This window comes from Drosophila ananassae, chromosome 3L (assembly GCF_017639315.1).
Source record: "Drosophila ananassae strain 14024-0371.13 chromosome 3L, ASM1763931v2, whole genome shotgun sequence".
Lineage (NCBI taxonomy): Eukaryota > Metazoa > Arthropoda > Insecta > Diptera > Drosophilidae > Drosophila > Drosophila ananassae.
In genome coordinates, this window is record NC_057929.1 from 2,773,264 (window position 1) to 2,791,470 (window position 18,207).

An 18,207-nucleotide genomic window follows, 5' to 3' on the forward strand; every position below is an offset into this window, starting at 1 on the left:
CACCTTTGACTTCATTTGACCCTCTTCATATTGACATTTGTAGGAAGGATATATGAATATGTAAACTGCAAAGCTTACAAGCACACTACTAGGATTAAAGTTAAGAATACTTTACAAAATAACAAACACTTTATTTTTAATTAAAAAAATCATTCTCATATTTAGTTTACACTTTTTAATAATCCTCCAGAATCATCTTAGGAACCACATTCATACTGGTGAGCTCCTGGAAGAGCAATTTGCAGGCATAAGGCATGGAAATCTTGGAGACATACGCCGAGGACTGGCAAAAGTGGCACCAGGAGCAGTAGGCCAGTCTGCCGCAAGTGCGGCACACATCCACCTCGAAGGCATCCGAGGAAATCATCAGCCGCTCCATGATCAGCATACTGGCTCCATACGAGATAAGACAATCACGCTCCATCTCACCGAGACGCAGGCCACCTTCCCGGCTCCTGCCCTGGGTGGGCTGTCGGGTGAGCACGGCCTTGGGTCCACGGGCACGAGCGTGCATCTTGTCCTGAACCATGTGCTTCAGCTTCTGATAGTAAACGGGTCCCGAGTAGATATACGCCTCCAGAGGCGCTCCCGTAATGCCGGAGTAGAAGAAGTCCTTGCCCATATAGTTGAAGCCGTGTCGTTCCAACTCCGCCTGAATATCCTGCACCTTTGAGCCGCCAAAGGCAGTGCCGTAGTGGAACTTTCCCTCCAAGACACCCGCCTTGCCACCCAGAAGCTCCAGCGTTTTTCCAACTGTCATTCGGGAGGGGAAACCATGGGGGTTCATGATCATGTCCGGGCAGATGCCAAGATCATTGTAGGGCATATCCTCCTGCTCCACAATCAAGCCAGTCACGCCCTTCTGTCCGTGCCGGGAACTGAACTTGTCTCCGATCTCCGGGATGCGGGTTTGCCTTAGCAGGATCTTGATAAGAAAGTCCTCCTCGGCGTTGGCGGACACCATCACTCGCTCGATGTAACTGGGCTCGGGTCCCTTGTAGCTGATGGGAACAGCAGTGTAGGGCACCTGAGGGGACTGGCCATCCAGCGGGTTCATCGACGTCACCGCTGGCATCTCCTTGTTGATCATGATCTGTTTATTTTGAACCATTTCGCCGGGAGCCACAATACCATCAGTGTCCAGGACATCGTGCTTAAAGATCACCTTATTGGTAAGAGCATCTTTCACAGGACCCATGATCCTGTCAAAGGTCTGATTCGCATACCGCTTCACCGTGCACTTCGAATTCTTGTAGACCAAGCAGCGTCCATAGCCACGATCGATGGACGCCTTGTTCAGGATCAGGGCATCTTCTATGTCGTACCCGGAGTAACTCATCACGGCCACCGTTGCGTTTTGGCCAGCAGGCAGCTTATCGAAGTTGGTCAGCTCGATGGTCTTGGACTTCACCATGGGTGCTTGCGGGTACACCAGGTTGTACATCAGCGAGTCAATGCGGTTCTTCTGGTTGTAGCCAATCATTCCCATCGCCTGCTTACCCATAGCGCACTGGTAGGTGTTCCTGGGACTTTGATTGTGATGGGGATAGGGCACCAGGCCCGCGCACACTCCCAGCAAAGTGAAGGGTTCAATCTCAAGATGTGTAGTCCGCTCCTCAATGTGCTCCTCGTTCCAGGCGATGAACGAGTCGTTCTCCTCGTTGACATCCAAGTATTCGATTAATCCGTCCAGCAAGAAATCGTCGAACTTCCTGATTCCCCGGTTCAGTTCGTCGAGGTGGTGCTGCTTCACCAGTGGACGGCACTTCTCCACGATGATGTACGGCCGGCACAAGCGTCCTCCATCCGTGTGAATGTAGATGCACCGCTGGGTGTAGGACGTGTGCACGGAAACATAGCTGCCCATCCGACCCTTTCTGCGCATGTACCGAAGGTTCTTGACGAGATGCCTGTGGTTCAGAGTGAGGCCCAGCACATTTCCGTTGATGAAAACCAGGAAAACATTGGGGTTGTTGATGGGATTGCCGCTGACTTCTCGGATATCCTCCACACCGGCATTAAAGGCCAGAACCATTACCGGCTTCTCCTCCACCTCCGTGGTAATGTGCGTCATAAGGGCGAGGTTCTTAACGAGACCGCAGGCCTCGCCTTCGGGCGTATCCGAAGGACACAGCATACCCCACTGGCTGGGCTGCAGGGATCGAGGGCCGGACACCTTCCTTGTCTTCTCGAACTGTGAGTTTACGCGCGTCATCATGCCTAGGGCGGATATATAACTTAATCGGGAGAGCACTTGCGTCACTCCCGCACGCTCCATTTTGAAACGCTTGATGGTCCAGTTGCCGGAACTTATGGCCGACTCCAACCCAGCGGTGATCTGCGCCGCCCGCATGTGCTTCACCACATCGAATTGTGCGGCTTTTACTTTCGGGATATTCTTGTCCGCAATAGTTTTCAGCTCCCAATTCATCCGCTTGAAGAGATCTTCGAACATGAGGGAAATCAGCGATCCAGCCAGTTCCAGGCGCTTGTTTCCATAGTAATCCCGATCATCGAACAGGGTTTTGTCGAGCTCGGCGGCCATCACTCTTCGCACCATCATGGAAACGTATATAGCCTTCATTTGAAAATTAAAGTTGTCCACGGGCACATGTGCCAAGATCGTTGTGAGGAGCAGTTCGCGGGCCTCTTCAGCGGGAGTCTTCGTAGTGGCGCTCTGGAACCGCTTAACAACAAGCTTGGAGCCTAAAAAAAGGAAAAATTTAATAGAAAACGTAACTACTAACTTAAGAATCCTTACCCATATAGTCGAGAGCTCTTTGCTGGGTGAATACCTTCAGATTAAACGCCTCCAGGAGAGAGGCACCAAAGCGATTCTGCGACTTGGAGTCTATTCCTATGTGGGCCATAATCTCCTGATCAGAAACCACACCAAGGGCCTTGAAAATCACCACAATGGGTATGTCGTCCGTCATAGAGTTGTGCTTCAGGTAGTACTTTCCGTGCTTGCTTATAACCAGAGTACGCGACTTCTTCTCGTGAGTAGAGGAGGTGACCTGGCATTGCACCACTCCGTTGAAATCTTCCGTCAGCATTTTGTTCCACGACAGCTGCTCCTGTATGAGGATGACCTTCTCCTGGCCGCGCACCACAAAGTAGCCGCCTGGATCCAGCGGACACTCGTTCAGTTTGGACAATTCGAACTCCGATTTCCCAGTGAGCACACAATTGGAGCAACGCAGCATAAGGGGCATCCTTCCGATCAGGAGGTTGTTTCTCTTAATCCTTTGGGTGCCTCGTGTGTACTCAATGTCCACAGTAATTGGTGCCGAGTAGGTGGTGTCCCTCAGGCGGCACTCGTGCGGAGTGGTCGCTTTGGTGATGTTGAATCCCTCGTCGATGTCCGGCTTTCCCACCCGCACGTCCAGATACTTCAGATAGAAGAGGGGGTCGGCCCCGCTGGTCACCATCTCGTTGGCCCGCACAATCTTCTTTATGTCCACGTTTATAAAGTGGTTAAAGGAATCAATGTGCTGCTTGACGAGACCCTTTACCTGGAGGAAGGCTGGCAGCAACTTCCACTTCTCCTGGAGCGGCTTGATGGGCCTGGCCCATTCCTTGCTGTCGCCCGGATCCCAGGCGCTAGCCTCCAGGTTGTGATCGCCTATCTTCAGTTCCACCATGTCTTTAACTTATTTATTTAAATAAAAAATCCGCAAACACGGCATGCACGCGGCCGTAGTGTTAAAAAACACACAACAGCAACGTCTTGTGAGGTGAGTGTTGTAAAACGGGACATTTTTCAAAAAAGAGGGCGGCAAAAAAACCCAAAAACCAATTCAAATTTAAAGCACATTCCTTTTTTATTTTCAAATAAAAAATTCAATCAAACAAATCAAATATATCGTCGCACAGTTTTAGACCTTCTTTACAATCTGAACTACATCTTCGTCGTTGAGAACATGCTCGATGCCCACTTTCTGCGGTTGATGCTTCACGGATGAACCCCAAACAAGCGCACTGAAAACGAAAAATTGATCAAAACAATGTAAACTATTAAGAAAAAGACAAGCTCACTATTTAAACTCCTTGGCGATGGAGCGATGCAGCTTGTTACAGAAATCCTCAATGCTGGTTCGTTCGTTGTGCAACACAACCGGCGAATTGTAATCCGGCAGTTGTCCCTTGGGTTTGGTGTAGATTCGCACCAGCCGCAGGTATTCCCACATTAGCTCTAGCAAATCGTCGAAGTTCCAGTGATGATGCGCCGAAATGGGCACGCAATGCGGGATCTTGTAAATAACGTCCAATTCCTCGATAGAAATCTGATCGATCTTGTTCAGCAGATAAATGCAGGGTATGTAAATTCGGTTGCCCTCGATAACGTCGATTAGATCGTCGCTAGTGGCATCGTATCTCAGCGTAATATCAGCATTGTGAATCTTATACTCCGAAAGAATGGTCTTGACGAGATCCGTATCCAGTTCGGACTGGGGTACCATGCAGTTCAGATTGATGCCACCCTTGTCTTTCCGCTTGTAGTAAATATTTGGGGGCTTCTTGTTCAAACGGATGCCAAAACCTTCCAATTCGTGCTCCAGGAGCTTCTTGTGGCCCAAAGGTTTCAGACAATCAAGCACCATAAAGATAAGGTTACAGGTGCGGGCCACGGCAATCACCTGTCGACCACGACCCTTGCCGTCCTTGGCGCCTTCAATGATACCAGGCAAATCCAGCAACTGGATCTTGGCGCCCTTGTACTTGATGCATCCTGGAACCGTTGTGAGCGTTGTGAACTCGTAGGCTGCCACTTCAGAGTAGACGCCAGCTAAGTTGGAGAGGAGAGTGGACTTCCCCACTGACGGGAAGCCCACAAAGCCGACCCGGGCATCTCCAGTCTTGGCCACCTCAAAGCCGGCTGAATGAAAAAGAGGGGGTTAGCCGGTAGAGGCGATTATTAAACAACAAATGTCTTACCTTCGCCGGTGCCGCCGCCGCCGCCTTTGGGGGAAATCAGCTCGCGTCGCAGCTTGGCCAACTTCGCCTTCAGCAGACCCAAGTGAGCCGACGTTGCCTTATTCTTCTGGGTGCGAGCCATCTGAAGGGTGAAAGATAGGGGGGGAAGATTCCGCAGGGGAGATGCGATACAGGTTAGTTTCAGCATAATCCGCAGGTGATTGCTTTATGGAAAAACATACCTCGGACTCGATGGCCGCAATTTTCTCCAAGATCGTGCTCATGATGGCGTCCTAGATCAAAGCCGCTTTCTATGGAACTTTTAAATCAACAATAATGCATGTAGAAATAAATAAAGTAGATTTGTGGCACTCGCGTGGAGAGTAGGGTTGCCAAAATACCAACATATCGATAAATAAGCTATATACAAATACTATCGATAAAATTATACATTTCAAATTATTCTTCCTCGATAGTGTCACTTTCTTTGACAAAAGCCGTTATGTTCGCTAAAGGTAAATTTATTTAAAAAAATAACTAAAAAATATAAAATATTAAACTTCATATTCAGCTAAGCCGCGCACTCCGTTTGTCAATACCCAGTTGAGACAGACAAAACTGTGTGTCTCACAGAAGGACCATAAGCTTAAATATGAAGGTTTTGTGCCGGAAGCTCCAAAACTGCGTCCAAAAGTGGAATTCGTTTATATGCCGACACCCCACTCCCTTCCTCCTCCTTCCAACAAAGTCTTGGAGAAATCTCTTCTGTCCGCTCCTCTTCCACCCAAGAAGGTCTTGCAAGGAACTTATCAGAAAAAGGATACAACCAACAAGGAAGATGTCCTAGCTCTGATGTCCAAGGGAGGACGTGATTTAATAAACTTAATTGGTCGGGTAGAGTTCTCCCTTAAAACTCATAAAATGTATCCGCATTTGAATGTAATTTGGAATGTTTATGGTTGGTAACCAATTAAGTTTATTTTTGTAGATAATTAAATTCAAATTCATAAATTTCAGGAAAACTGCTACGGATTATTAAGGGAAAACGAGGCGAGAATACATTACTAGTGCGCAACGAAAATTCAGGACCTATTCTTCAGGGGATCTATTACGATTTCGACGGCGATTTAGAGACTTTGAATACAGGCAAGTTTGAATTTTTTCACATTAAATTATTTTAAAACTACAGAATAATATTCAGGTGGCTTTGTGGAACTCGTAGGCCGATTCATTGGCCATAATCGTTTGAAAACATTCAGGGTTGGCCAGGTAAGCAGCACATCCTGGCAACAGCATTTAATTCACATAGAAGATGTTACCTTATACAATTTAATGCAAAAACATGTGCATAAGTAATTTATTTTTCCATAAGATATTACCAAATAATGTTCTCTGAAGAGTTTTCGGCCAGGATGCGATATTTCAACACACATATAAATATATTTCTCACATATCCTGGCCAAAGCTCCAATTGACATGTTTCACTTTGTACTTTACGATTAATAGATAAAGTTAGTGCCTAAAACTATAATTTAGATACCTAGGAACTAAGTTAAACCAGAAAATGCCCCTCGATGATTCCCAATTAGCTTCTCAGACTCATCCAACTCTCTAGGAGCATTGCACAGTTACAAGGACTTCAGTTACAAATACATAAATACCAATTAAGTGATATAATAAATTCTAATACTGTTGTACTTATTGGACTACGTGGAAGGTAGTGGGTGGTGCCCTGCATCTACGAAGAATATAAATCGAAGTACATAAAGATAGTGACCAGAACGCCACACAGCAGGGCACACAAATAGCTCAAGTGCAGTGAAGAGTTCTTCTCATCCTGGTGCCTGCAATCAAAGAAGTATATTAATATTGATGCCACTCGGAAATAATTTAATATTGTCTCACCGCTTCTTGGAGCGTGGAGTGAAGGGCGAAGGTGGATTCACTCCCGGAACCACGCTGTCCAAGTAAACAATTCCGTAGGCAAAAATGGCCACTAAGAAGCCACACAGAAATGGACTCAGCTTGGAGGCCAGCTGGTGCCGTGTTGACCATTCCAGGGAAGCGTTCCAATGGCTCTGCACCTGTTGGTGCCACTCCTGCACGGAATCGGCGCTGATGAACGGCACTGAAAAAATAACTCGTTAGTATCTGCGTTTGAATGGCATTATATTGGTTTCCCTGGTTATCAGTGATATGATAAATCAAGAATGCTTTGTTAGGCAAGGTGCTTATCTACGAAATAATATTTAACAATTAGACGTTAAATATATTTTTTAACTGATGAATTGTTATGGATTGTTCTTTGTCTTATTAGCTGACATACTGTTCCCCCCTATTGGGAAAGGTCAAATAAGAAAAGTATAGAAGTATAGAGACACCCCATTGTTCCACCTGTGGCAATTATCGGTCTTTTTCTTCGTCAGAATTCGAAATTTCGTAATTACTTCTGCTTTTCTTTAGCGGTACCTTGACAGAGGCCATACCGCTCGTTTATCTTTCTATTTATGTATGTTTCGCGTGACGCGACCCGAGAGGCCCTATACCGTAAGCTGAACTCCCAACAAACATACTAACTAATCAAGCAACTAAGTAACTAATCACTCACTGACTCAGGGTATGCAAATGAGACCCACCGGCCGAAGCAAAATGCGCATTTATCGGCCTTTATTTAGACATATTCATGGGATTGCAAAAAGGGGGCTGTCGGGTGGAGGAAACCCAAAGCGTTCGGAGCCAACTCGGCTATGAGATCACACACTCCGTTCGCCTATTTATAAACGAAAAATATAAACAAATGGGCGAAGGCTACGTCACCGCAATTGCAACCTTCAGTGTCCACCCCCTCATTCCGTTCGAAACAAGCACTGTTATTAATAAGAGTTTAATGTTAAAGGAATAATTTTAAAAAAGTTATAACGGTTACGCAGTCACTGCATCTTAAATCTCTGTTTGGAACTTGTCACTTACTGGCTAGGATGATACTCTTGTATCCAATAATCAGAAACGCAAACAGAAGAGCCACTTCTTTGATTCGTGGATCGAAGGTCGCCAATACGCCCACTTGCCCCTTTTCCTTGGCCTCCAAAACACAATTCGAGCGCTTCGGCGTGGAGGTGTATTCCACAGTTCCGCTGGGTTCGGCGTTTGTTTTGGATCTAAGAGCCCCAGAGAAAATCCTATTGTACGTCGCAGTCTCATCGGCGGCAGAGGCGTCGTTGCTCTGCCGAAGCGTGACGCCACAGGTCTCGTTCATCATTTTGTTTGTTTATTTTTGCAACCGGATGTGCCCTGTTGAATGTTTTGAAGAGTCCCCAATCAAGTATTCACTTTTAAGTTGAGATTAAAATGGAATTTAATTGGGATTTAATTTATAAACACCACAAGAAAAACAAATGAAAAACATAACACACCCCCGCGTTGCACTTTGGCGTTGCCAGACATTGTGAGGAAAACTCAACAATTTGGGGCTAACGCGTTAGGCATTTTTTCATTGCAGTATTTTTAATTAATTAAAATAGCCGGTAAAATTTAAAAAAGATAATATGCACTGAGAAAAATGTCTTCAAAATATAAAGCCAAAAACTTAATATAAATAATACTTTTACGTTTATTGGTAATTGAAAAACATGAATAATAGATAAATATATAAATTTTCATTAAGTTTAATGTGTGGTTTTATTTTTATCTTTGTTATGATTTCTTCATCCTTACAACATTTTCGATTTTGTGTTTCAATACATTTTCAATGCATTCTTTTTGAATCTAACTCGTAATTTATGTATTATTATGAATCATGATGTGTGTATTATATTAACTAAAAGATAACTGCGATCATAGAAAAGTTAATTTTAATTTCTTAATAAGGCTCTGTTTACGTTCTCAATATTTTACTTCCGCACTTCAACTTATGTTCGATACAACACTTTATCATCTTCACTTGATATACTATGAAACCTACAACTAAATGAAAAATCAAACCAAAATGCGTCAAATTATAAAACGTGATACACTTTAAAATGATAAATATTAACTGTTACAGGTAAGGTTAACAAAACAGACGACACATTATATGGTTTTTAAAAAGATTTGCCTTGGTCTCGTTTGCGAATTGAATATGGTACAATGGTGTTCAGATCAGATGAATTCTAACTAAAGTTTCCGGATGCTGGGGGTGGTTGATGCTAAGGGGAGGCTGAGGCTGATGTATGATTCTGTCGGTTCTGTAGGTAGTGTCGGTTTAACAACTATCGTAGCTTCGGCCAACTACTTCTTAAAAATTTAGTTAACTTAGGCGCCTAGTCTAACAGTATCTAAACTAACAAGTATGCGCTCCATCTTTCATTTTCTGCCCTCCTCCTCGGCCACTTCGTCGGCCTCCTGCTCCTATGATTTGGCCGAAGTGGCTCCTGCGCGCGTTCTTTTGGCCATGGGCTCCGTGGTATCTGCTGCCCTTATATTATCAAACAGATTGTTCTCCTGCAACAAATATAATTCCAATTAGACCTTAATCATATCCCTCGATTTGTGACAAACCTGTGGATCCTCATCATCTGTTATCGACGGCTCGGCTGGCCTCTTTGGAGGCGCCACAGTTCGCGTGGTTGTCATGGACGTGGCGGTGGCTTTGCTCGACGATTTTGCGCCCAGTGTATACACGTCCAGCGGTATGTAGATATCGTTATTCTGGAAGTTCGCAACGGCGGGCTGTTTATAATACATTTCCGGCAATGCCAGCGGCATGGAAAAGGTGCTCGCGTTGCCATCAAATGAGCTAAATTTTGAGTCGATAATGTGCATAGAGAGATCACAAAGAGCCCACATTCTCTATAAATATAATAGAAAAAGTTATTGATACCATGATTTATAGAGAGTGCTGAAGATCTTACATAATTGTCACTCTTATCCGAGCCCTGACTGAACTCTCGGTGTTTTATGAGCTGCAGAAGCTGCTTATAGAAGCCATACACAAAGGACTCCCGCTTGGCCATTAGCGGCTCTAGTATAAAACGCAGGCACTTCTCCATTTTGCGCAACTGGACGTAGTCTTCATGATTTGTGTACCGAGGATCGTTGACCAAGACAGGAATGGCAAAGGCTAGCATGTAGTCAGGTTGAATATGCTGCGATTGCGAATCCGTTGAGCTATCGGGAGCTAAAAGGAGGTTTAATTATAATGAAGTTTGTCAGGAGAGAGTATCAGAAATGCTCACATGTCATGGCTACAGTCTTGAGATATTCCCGTCGTTTGTTCACATCAGTTTCCGTATAATGCCGCACTAGATCTTGTAATCTATTTTAAAGTTATTGAATAGTTTAGAGCTCACATATTTAGATCAATAATTTAACAGGGGAACTTACTTTCTTTCAGTCTCTAGACCAGCCAATACATACAATCCCATAAAGTCTAAGGGCAGGCAGTTTCTTGGCAAACTCCTGCTTAGACCTTTGTGAAGTTTTCGGGAAAATATTTCCCGAACCTCGGGTACTGGATCCACCTAGAAGAAATACAAATGTTAGCCTTAATATATCTCTTCAATCTTTGCAAAAATAAAGCCCTACCATCATTTGGGAAAGCTGAAGGAACTGTTCGGCACTGTACTGATCGCCTACACCTTTCTGCTCACACACCTTGAGCATGGCGCAGGCGGCACCCAGACGCAGCCAGGATTTCTCGGCCCCGCATAAACGGTTTTGGCCGAGGAGATCGCCTCGCTGGTTAACAAAAGCGGCTAGCATGCGGAATGTTTTTTGAGCGGCGTGTTCGTCAGTGCGCAGGCCAAGCAGCCAACGGGCCATGGTTTTCAGCGCATCCAGTTTGCAGAGTGTATCCGGGGGCAAGTCCTCCTGGGCACACCAGTCACCGTCCTCGGGCAGGTCGTAGTCCCTCTGCTGCGGAACTTCTTGAATCAGCAACTCCTTGACTATACGTCTAGCAATCATATTCTTAATGGGCGTCAGGAAAGCTTGGGGCATGTTATACGCAATGTGACCCAGTGTGACAATTTTGGTGCGTTGATGCTCGCAATTGGGTGTCAATTTTATTCGCAGTGCCTCTATGATTTCGTGAAAGATGGGATGTACTGTTTGCGTCGTCGTAGACGCACTTCCCGATCCACTGGTTGTCCCATCAGTTGCCGTCGACGACTGACTGTTCACAAAGATGCAGCGTACAGCGTGCTTAGCCTGCTTTGGGGTACCAATCAGTGCAAAGTCCCGGCAGACCGGGGCCAGCTCGTTAAGGATTGCCGGAACGTCATCGATTAAGGGTTGATAACGTCCCAGGTGAGTCAGGGACTTGAGAACCAGAGGGGCCACATACTCTTGCTCGTAGCTCAGCAAGGCAATTAAATGACGCAGTGAGGTATCAGTGAAGAAGTGAGCAGAGAACACATAGGAAAGCATCTGAAAAAAGGGGATAACATTGAATCACGTGAACTGTTTTGATTGGTCTTCAAAAAGAAACTCACACTTAATAGCTTAAGACCTCGTTCTCCCGCCTCTTGTCGGGAAATTCCAATCTCCTCGCACATTGATCCACCCTGTATGCATTGTTCAATAAGACTGCAAAAAGATATGAAATAAGAAAAGATCTGCTTAAGTATACAAAAAAAGACTTACCCTATCAGAACGCCAATGGACTCTTTGTCCACCATCACTGAGGCCACTCGCTCTATAAGCATTTTGACGGTATTATAGTACAGATTCGATTGGACGTGAGCACCCAACTTCTTGAGCAGAGCACCCATGGTGTCGGCACACTCGCGACAGCTAACATCGCGTTTCAGGACAATGTTGATGCAGCGAAGGAGCTGGGCATCTTTACGCAGGTTTGTACTGAACTGGGTTAGGTACTCGGCTGCCTTCAGGGGATCTGGTAGCAATCTGTAAAGAAATTCAAAAGAAATGTTAAAATCTGATGCTATTAGATTATTTCAAGACACTACTCACTTGGCAATGGTGGCCTGTTTGGCGCTCAGCTGGCTGAGAACACGCGGCGTAAACTCTTTGGAGTGGTGCAGCTTGATCCAGTCGCTGACAGTGTTGCGGGTCTTCATCTGGTTCTTCTGCAGTTCAACAAACGCCTTGGTGGCATTGGCATCCAGATCGGCTAGAAGGTGGTACAACTTCTTCATTCGCTCCTCGGGTGGCAGTTTGTAGGGCACTAGGCAGGTAATCAGCAGGCGCTCCACAAGCAGTCGATCCTCCAGACCAACCTTGTAGTATCCGTGCAGGATTTTATTCTTAATCCAGTCCACGCTCTTCTTTAGCTCGGCACTCAGATCGTTGGGCTCGCAAATGGCCCGTTTATAGATGTAGGCCAAGCCATTCATGGCGTCTCTACGAATTTTGTATTTCTTGTCCAGCGTCCGTTCCCTGACAATTTCCAAAAGATCAGGTGCCTCCAAAACTAGCTTAAAATCGCGCTTGGCAGTCTCCACAATAGCCATTACGACTTCGTGGCGCACAACCTCGTCCAGATCGTGATTCCTTAGACGCAGTTTCTCGGTTATATCGGCCTGTAGGTGCGGATGGTTGAGAAGGAAATGCATAGACGACTGGACGCATTTGATTCGAACGGGTTCTGTGATGTCGCAGAAGCGTCCAAAAAAGATTTTCAACAGACTTTGATACTTTTTCGACAGCTGAGAGTCTTTTTCCGAAAACATGCGAGCCAAAAGTGTGGTTGCCTCTGTAATTTTATCAAAAAATGTATTAATTTAAAGACCTAAGAGTTAATAACCCTATATCTTACTCAGTCTTTCGGCATCGTCCGTTGAGAGTAGCTTATTTTCCAATTGCGGCAGCACCGACGTCAGCAGGTCTCCATTGGTGCGATTAAGCTCATAGATTATATCGTATATCTTGTTTGTAATGGACAGTTTGGTGTTTGGCTTATCCATAACCAAAGCACGATTAAAGAACTGGCGGACAGAAAAAGATCTCCACTAACAAAAGCGTATTAATGGTTAAATGAACGATTACCATTTTGATTGTAGACTCCAACGCATCGCCTGTCTTGGTGAGAAGTTGCTGAGTTAGATGGCAGGCATACTTATTATTCGATTTGTACGGCTCCACTATGTTTATAAGAATGAGGTCCAACAGCTCCACCGATAGATTATCGGCCTCGGTTATCAAGGGACTCAGCACGTCTAAAAAAAAGTTAGTAACCTTGGCACTGTGCTGGTCACTAAAAAACACCAACCATTTCGTAAATTCTATCAAATACAGTTGCAAAAAATAACATTTACTTACTTTACAATTTTAAAAATAGTGCTGAAGAGCTCTTGAAAGATTTCTTGGCAGTCTTCTAGCTCGAAACACATATTAAACGATTTAACAAAGGCCAGGTTCTCCAGCAGATAAAAGTAGCGCTTGAAGGAAGGATCCCGCGGATCCTTCAAACCGTGCAGTTGCTTGATAAAAAACTTGAATATGGTTTTAATTTGATCTTGCTCCTTGTAGGGAGCTTCGGGGGCATACACCCGCAGGACATCCGCTACACAGCAGGCAATAAGCAACTGGACGTCGCGCGACGTGTGCTGCATGAAGAAATCGTCCAGCAGATGCAGGGCCAGCGGTATGTACTGCTGGTAGAGATTATCGTCCTGGTCCATGGTCTGCAGCACATTGGCGAGAGTCTACAAAAAAAAAATAAATGGAAATAAATAAATGTGTTTTGAGGTTCGCGAAGCGACAAACTCACCTTCAGGCGGCGTATCAGCTCGTCAGTGCCCAGGTCCTCGACCAGCGGCCGACATCCGGTGGGGTACACAATGTCAGCCATCTTCGCTCACGTTGGCGCTTCCTGGAAGCCAGACGGACTATTTAATAAAGGAGCACACCGCTTATGCCAAATAACAACATTATCTAGCGACCCTGTGGAAAAGCATTGCCAAATCAGAGGAGGGTGGCATTGCCAAGCTCCACACACACAGGCTTACATGCACACACACACTGACGCTATAGTGGCGCACTTGCACGCACACTGACGTATTTGCAGTGTTTTTCTCTGCTCCCCAGCAAACAAAATACAACAAGCATCCAAATCAAGGGGCTCACGGCCCTGGAGTTATTCAATGCTTCACTTTAATCCTTAACTATTTGCGATGTAGAAACCTTACTTTTAACAACTGCCAGGCAGCGGCAAAAGTTTTTGGCAATTTTGCAAGCCGCTACTTTCGAAATTCGCAATCACACGGCCCGAATCAATATACTCTGGTTTGGTTATAGAGAGCCGAAGGAAATTGACATTTTCGCCCGTTAATGCTGTTTGGTTTACGGCGCGTATATTGCTAAAAACAAAAAAAAGAAAAACTCTGGACGATTTTATGCGGAGTGGCACCACGCCATTAATTTGCAGCGTTGCCGTATGTTTTTGAATGCAAGGCAGCTTACCGATACACGAAAAGAGCAATTTATCGATAAGCCATCAGCTGTTTAGAGATGGCTCAAGACTCTGCCCTAGAAGAATATATTTTAAGACTGACTCAATAAATATGGATCCTACCGGAGGATTCAGGGAATAGGTTTATTAATTATAATTAAAGTTATTTATTAAATCTTACGGCTAATACGAATCTTATCACGCTCTCATCTTAACGTCACGCTACCATCCCAAGTTGTTATGGTTCTTATCTTTGTTTACATTTGCTAGAAGTGAACCTTTTTCACCTGCCCACCGTGCTAACGGTACTCTCTGCATTCAAATGGGCGATGGCGCGCATGGCCACAATACAAAGGTAAGAAAACCAAAACACTGCTCTATTTGCACCTCATGTTTTTATTTCTAATCCAATTAAGTAGGAGCACTGAAATACGTGGCGATGCTGGTCAGTTGACCGCCGCCAGTTGCGCCAGTTCCACATTCCCAAAATTATGAATCGTCTTACGTAAATATTGCATGTGCAACGACAGTTTAAATATAGAAGCCGTCTATGACCGGCAATGCAACGAACTCTGCCGCTGAAAAACCAAAAGTATTAATTAAAGAATCCGATTCCATGTGAAACTGAATTATGGCTTCCTTGCGCATAGTTAATAGGTAAGTTCGATGAGGTGTCATAACTGCTTTTTATACGATTTCTTTACTTTCCTAAACAGATTAGTGTGTCGAGGCTTCGTAGTACTTACTCTGCTGCTAGTATTCTTCAATGAGTGCATAGTCTATTACTTGGCCCAGTCCAGTTGGCAGCCCATCGATTGTAAACTGGGTAAGCTTTCTCACCCACTTTCTTGTGTAGTTATCTCATTACATATTTCTCATTTCTAGAGAATTGCACACGGCTTCTGCTTATTGCTGACCCACAAATCCTTGGAAACTCCTACGATCGCTCGTCGCATAGCCCCTTGGCCAGATATGATTCTGATAGATACCTACAAAAGACCTTTGAGAGGGCGGTGTCCTTTACCCAACCACACATCATCGTTTTTCTAGGCGATCTGTTGGACGAGGGAAATATAGCCACTAGTCAGGAGTACAAGCAGTATGTGAAGCGGTTTAAGCGTATCTATCAGAACAAAAAGCTAAGAAATGTAAGGAGTCCGCGAGCATTTTTAACCAACGTCGAATAATAGTTTCGTATGATTTCGGCTTACTTTCAGCGTGTCCATGTGCCAGGCGACAACGATATCGGTGGTGAGAACGGTGACTACATATCCAACTCGAATCAAAGACGCTTCGAGAACGAATTTATGAGTGAGGACCTTTTCGACTATGACAATCGTATCCGCTTCTTTAAGATTAACCGAATGTTACTGGACTTTACCAATCCGGATCGAGATCACAATGCCGAACGCCTGAGGATTGGTGTCTCACACGCACCGTTGCTCATAGGTGGCGGTCCCTTGCTGCGTGCCATAATCAGTGACTTGGATCCGCATATCATTTTCACAGGCCACTGGCACGAGTCCCGAATATTTATTTATCCCTCCACCGAAGTCATTAACTTTTATGAGAACTCAGTGAGGCACTTTGATCTTAAGGCTTTAAAAGAGCAGGAGCACAGCTATCTGGAGATAATGGTGCCCACCTGCTCATATCGCATGGGAAAGTCCAAGATTGGCATGGGCTATGCTGTGTTAGGTAAGTCTTCACAAGCTACTCCCTGTCCTTTTAATTAATATTTAAATATTTTCAATTTAGAAAACTACAATCTAAGCTACACTGTGCTGTGGCAGCCAAATCGATTTATCCTGCTGTTTTCCTATGTTTTCTGGGGACTTTTTGTCGTCTGCGGTGCCGTCGTCTACAAGATGATGACCCGTTGTCCCTTCCGCGTGGCCAAAAGGCAGACGCTCTTCAACCGCGTCTCGACCATACCTCAATTTTAGACTGCAGCTTTCTTCAATCCTCACGGACAATAAACCCAAGATTCTCAAGAGTTGCTCGAATATACGACATACAGCAAGAGATTAAAAATGTATTTATTGAAATGTATAATGTAGGCGAATAGAGGCATCCCACGTTTTAATAAGTATTAATTGTATATTCTCTGGTCAAAATATGATAATTTTGTGTTTAAACTAAGAAATAAAATGAATCCATGTCATCCAATGCATTGTTACTTTGGTTGCAGGTTCTAAAAGGTTGGTTAATCAAGACATTGATCCATTGACCTCCACACGCATTTTCAATATTTTGAAAGAGATCCCCAGGAATGAAGAAAAATCTAAAAAATATTTTGTTTCTAGGTTTTGATGCAGATTGACGGAGAGTCGATCCACAAATCGATCAAGGTATTCCTCTCAAGAATCAGATGATTATTGGCAAAGATATGGCCACCCCAGTGGGTCCTATTGACCTCCCCATGCACTTTCCACATTTTGAAGGGGATTCCCAGGAAAAATGAAGAAAAATCTAAAAAATATTTTGTTTCTAGGTTTGAATGCAGATTGACGGAGAATCGATCCACAAATCGATCAAGGTATTCCGCTCAAGAATCGGATGATTATTGGCAAAGATATGGCCATTCCAGTGGGTCCTATTGACCTCCGCATGCACTTTCCACATTTTGAAGGGGATCCCCAGGAAAAATGAAGAAAAATCTAAAAAATATTTTGTTTCTAGGTTTCAATGCAGATTGACGGAGAATCGGTCCACAAATCGATCAAGGTATTCCGCTCAAGAATCGGATGATTATTGGCAAAGATATGGCCATTCCAGTGGGTCCTATTGACCTCCCCATGCACTTTCCACATTTTGAAGGGGATCCCCAGGAAAAATGAAGAAAAATCTAAAAAATATTTTGTTTCTAGGTATGAATGCAGATTGACGGAGAGTCGATCCACAAATCGATCAAGGTATTCCGCTCAAGAATCGGAAGATTATTGGCAAAGATATGGCCATTCCAGTGGGTCCTATTGACCTCCCCATGCACTTTCCACATTTTGAAGGGGATCCCCTGGAAAAATGAAGAAAAATCTAAAAAATATTTTGTTTCTAGGTTTTGATGCAGATTGATGGAGAATCGATCCACAAATCGATCAAGGTATTTCTCTCAAGAATCAGATGATTATTGGCAAAGACATGGCCATCGCAGTGGGTCCTATTGACCTCCCCATGCACTTTCCACATTTTGAAGGGGATCCCCTGGAAAAATGAAGAAAAATCTAAAAAATATTTTGTTTCTAGGTTTTGATGCAGATTGATGGAGAATCGATCCACAAATCGATCAAGGTATTTCTCTCAAGAATCAGATGATTATTGGCAAAGACATGGCCATCGCAGTGGGTCCTATTGACCTCCCCATGCACTTTCCACATTTTGAAGGGGATCCCCAGGAAAAATGAAGAAAAATCTAAAAAATATTTTGTTTCTAGGTTTTGATGCAGATTGATGGAGAATCAATCCACAAATCGATCAAGATATTTCTCTCAAGAATCAGATGATTATTGGCAAAGATATGGCCATCGCAGTGGGTCCTATTGACCTCCCCATGCACTTTCCACATTTTGAAGGGGATCCCCTGGAAAAATGAAGAAAAATCTAAAAAATATTTTGTTTCTAGGTTTTGATGCAGATTGATGGAGAATCGATCCACAAATCGATCAAGGTATTTCTCTCAAGAATCAGATGATTATTGGCAAAGACATGGCCATCGCAGTGGGTCCTATTGACCTCCCCATGCACTTTCCACATTTTGAAGGGGATCCCCTGGAAAAATGAAGAAAAATCTAAAAAATATTTTGTTTCTAGGTTTTGATGCAGATTGATGGAGAATCGATCCACAAATCGATCAAGGTATTTCTCTCAAGAATCAGATGATTATTGGCAAAGACATGGCC

General features: G+C 44.3%; 6 protein-coding genes across 11 annotated transcripts; 2 read left to right on the forward strand and 4 right to left on the reverse strand.

Annotated features, from left to right (window-relative positions):
• Nucleotides 1-94: 94 nt before the first annotated feature.
• On the reverse strand, nucleotides 95-3,727 carry LOC6495138 (DNA-directed RNA polymerase III subunit RPC2). The gene is made up of 2 exons (XM_001958938.4): nucleotides 2,762-3,727; nucleotides 95-2,706 (listed from the first exon to the last, which is right to left on the reverse strand). The coding sequence occupies exons 1-2, from the start codon at nucleotides 3,642-3,644 to the stop codon at nucleotides 176-178; spliced, it is 3,414 nt and encodes a 1,137-aa protein (XP_001958974.1). The 5' UTR covers nucleotides 3,645-3,727; the 3' UTR covers nucleotides 95-175.
• A 72-nt stretch (nucleotides 3,728-3,799) lies between these two features.
• Nucleotides 3,800-5,320, reverse strand: LOC6495137 (GTP-binding protein 128up). Its single transcript, XM_001958939.4, has 4 exons — nucleotides 5,160-5,320; nucleotides 4,939-5,059; nucleotides 4,039-4,879; nucleotides 3,800-3,981 (listed from the first exon to the last, which is right to left on the reverse strand). The coding sequence occupies exons 1-4, from the start codon at nucleotides 5,199-5,201 to the stop codon at nucleotides 3,879-3,881; spliced, it is 1,107 nt and encodes a 368-aa protein (XP_001958975.1). The 5' UTR covers nucleotides 5,202-5,320; the 3' UTR covers nucleotides 3,800-3,878.
• A 26-nt stretch (nucleotides 5,321-5,346) lies between these two features.
• LOC26513706 lies at nucleotides 5,347-6,098 on the forward strand. The gene is made up of 3 exons (XM_014908443.3): nucleotides 5,347-5,432; nucleotides 5,489-5,875; nucleotides 5,935-6,098. Exons 1-3 carry the CDS (start codon nucleotides 5,420-5,422, stop codon nucleotides 6,096-6,098), a joined length of 564 nt encoding a protein of 187 aa, XP_014763929.1. The 5' UTR covers nucleotides 5,347-5,419.
• Nucleotides 6,099-6,232: 134 nt separating this feature from the next.
• On the reverse strand, nucleotides 6,233-8,436 carry LOC6495136. Of its 3 annotated transcripts, none has more exons than XM_001958940.4 (3): nucleotides 7,888-8,436; nucleotides 6,823-7,045; nucleotides 6,233-6,761 (listed from the first exon to the last, which is right to left on the reverse strand). In XM_001958940.4, exons 1-3 carry the CDS (start codon nucleotides 8,174-8,176, stop codon nucleotides 6,656-6,658), a joined length of 618 nt encoding a protein of 205 aa, XP_001958976.1. In that variant the 5' UTR covers nucleotides 8,177-8,436; the 3' UTR covers nucleotides 6,233-6,655. The 3 variants fall into 3 exon arrangements, with proteins under 3 accessions (XP_001958976.1, XP_032306531.1, XP_032306530.1); XM_032450640.2 differs by lacking the exon at nucleotides 7,888-8,436 and adding an exon at nucleotides 7,526-7,541; XM_032450639.2 differs by lacking the exon at nucleotides 7,888-8,436 and adding an exon at nucleotides 7,365-7,469.
• A 471-nt stretch (nucleotides 8,437-8,907) lies between these two features.
• On the reverse strand, nucleotides 8,908-14,317 carry LOC6495135 (sister chromatid cohesion protein PDS5 homolog B). 2 transcript variants are annotated; one of them, XM_014907684.3, is made up of 14 exons: nucleotides 14,046-14,317; nucleotides 13,628-13,729; nucleotides 13,177-13,562; nucleotides 12,904-13,111; nucleotides 12,674-12,842; nucleotides 11,869-12,610; nucleotides 11,539-11,802; nucleotides 11,388-11,481; nucleotides 10,480-11,322; nucleotides 10,279-10,415; nucleotides 10,131-10,210; nucleotides 9,807-10,072; nucleotides 9,454-9,744; nucleotides 8,908-9,396 (listed from the first exon to the last, which is right to left on the reverse strand). In XM_014907684.3, the coding sequence occupies exons 2-14, from the start codon at nucleotides 13,706-13,708 to the stop codon at nucleotides 9,304-9,306; spliced, it is 3,654 nt and encodes a 1,217-aa protein (XP_014763170.1). In that variant the 5' UTR covers nucleotides 13,709-13,729; nucleotides 14,046-14,317; the 3' UTR covers nucleotides 8,908-9,303. The 2 variants fall into 2 exon arrangements, with proteins under 2 accessions (XP_014763170.1, XP_044571803.1); XM_044715868.1 differs by lacking the exon at nucleotides 14,046-14,317 and having other exon boundaries at nucleotides 13,628-13,748.
• Nucleotides 14,318-14,360: 43 nt separating this feature from the next.
• On the forward strand, nucleotides 14,361-16,472 carry LOC6495496 (metallophosphoesterase 1). Of its 3 annotated transcripts, none has more exons than XM_014907850.3 (6): nucleotides 14,361-14,663; nucleotides 14,725-14,965; nucleotides 15,025-15,134; nucleotides 15,194-15,456; nucleotides 15,499-16,006; nucleotides 16,067-16,472. In XM_014907850.3, the coding sequence occupies exons 2-6, from the start codon at nucleotides 14,940-14,942 to the stop codon at nucleotides 16,252-16,254; spliced, it is 1,095 nt and encodes a 364-aa protein (XP_014763336.1). In that variant the 5' UTR covers nucleotides 14,361-14,663; nucleotides 14,725-14,939; the 3' UTR covers nucleotides 16,255-16,472. The 3 variants fall into 3 exon arrangements, with proteins under 3 accessions (XP_014763336.1, XP_014763337.1, XP_001958978.1); XM_014907851.3 differs by having other exon boundaries at nucleotides 14,728-14,965; XM_001958942.4 differs by having other exon boundaries at nucleotides 14,365-14,663; nucleotides 15,526-16,006.
• The last annotated feature ends 1,735 nt before the right edge of the window (nucleotides 16,473-18,207 follow it).

Excerpts from the sequence above, each read along its gene's own strand:
- LOC6495138 (XM_001958938.4), bottom strand. The coding sequence starts at position 3,644 with ATGGTGGAACTGAAGATAGGCGATCACAACCTGGAGGCTAGCGCCTGG. Across the intron at positions 2,707-2,761 it reads AAGAGCTCTCGACTATATGG|GCTCCAAGCTTGTTGTTAAG; the intron begins GTAAGGATTCTT and ends TCCTTTTTTTAG.
- LOC6495137 (XM_001958939.4), bottom strand. The coding sequence starts at position 5,201 with ATGAGCACGATCTTGGAGAAAATTGCGGCCATCGAGTCCGAG. Across the intron at positions 4,880-4,938 it reads CGGCGGCGGCACCGGCGAAG|CCGGCTTTGAGGTGGCCAAG; the intron begins GTAAGACATTTG and ends TTTTTCATTCAG. Across the intron at positions 3,982-4,038 it reads ATCGCCAAGGAGTTTAAATA|TGCGCTTGTTTGGGGTTCAT; the intron begins GTGAGCTTGTCT and ends TTTCGTTTTCAG.
- LOC26513706 (XM_014908443.3), top strand. Across the intron at positions 5,876-5,934 it reads TGTAATTTGGAATGTTTATG|GAAAACTGCTACGGATTATT; the intron begins GTTGGTAACCAA and ends CATAAATTTCAG.
- LOC6495136 (XM_001958940.4), bottom strand. The coding sequence starts at position 8,176 with ATGATGAACGAGACCTGTGGCGTCACGCTTCGGCAGAGCAACGACGCC. Across the intron at positions 7,046-7,887 it reads CAAGAGTATCATCCTAGCCA|TGCCGTTCATCAGCGCCGAT; the intron begins GTAAGTGACAAG and ends TTATTTTTTCAG. Across the intron at positions 6,762-6,822 it reads ACTCCACGCTCCAAGAAGCG|GCACCAGGATGAGAAGAACT; the intron begins GTGAGACAATAT and ends CTTTGATTGCAG.
- LOC6495135 (XM_014907684.3), bottom strand. The coding sequence starts at position 13,708 with ATGGCTGACATTGTGTACCCCACCGGATGTCGGCCGCTGGTCGAGGAC. Across the intron at positions 13,112-13,176 it reads ACTATTTTTAAAATTGTAAA|TGACCAGCACAGTGCCAAGG; the intron begins GTAAGTAAATGT and ends GGTGTTTTTTAG. Across the intron at positions 10,073-10,130 it reads CAAGACTGTAGCCATGACAT|CTCCCGATAGCTCAACGGAT; the intron begins GTGAGCATTTCT and ends ACCTCCTTTTAG.
- LOC6495496 (XM_014907850.3), top strand. The coding sequence starts at position 14,940 with ATGGCTTCCTTGCGCATAGTTAATAG. Across the intron at positions 14,966-15,024 it reads TCCTTGCGCATAGTTAATAG|ATTAGTGTGTCGAGGCTTCG; the intron begins GTAAGTTCGATG and ends TTTCCTAAACAG. Across the intron at positions 15,457-15,498 it reads AGAACAAAAAGCTAAGAAAT|TTTCGTATGATTTCGGCTTA; the intron begins GTAAGGAGTCCG and ends GTCGAATAATAG.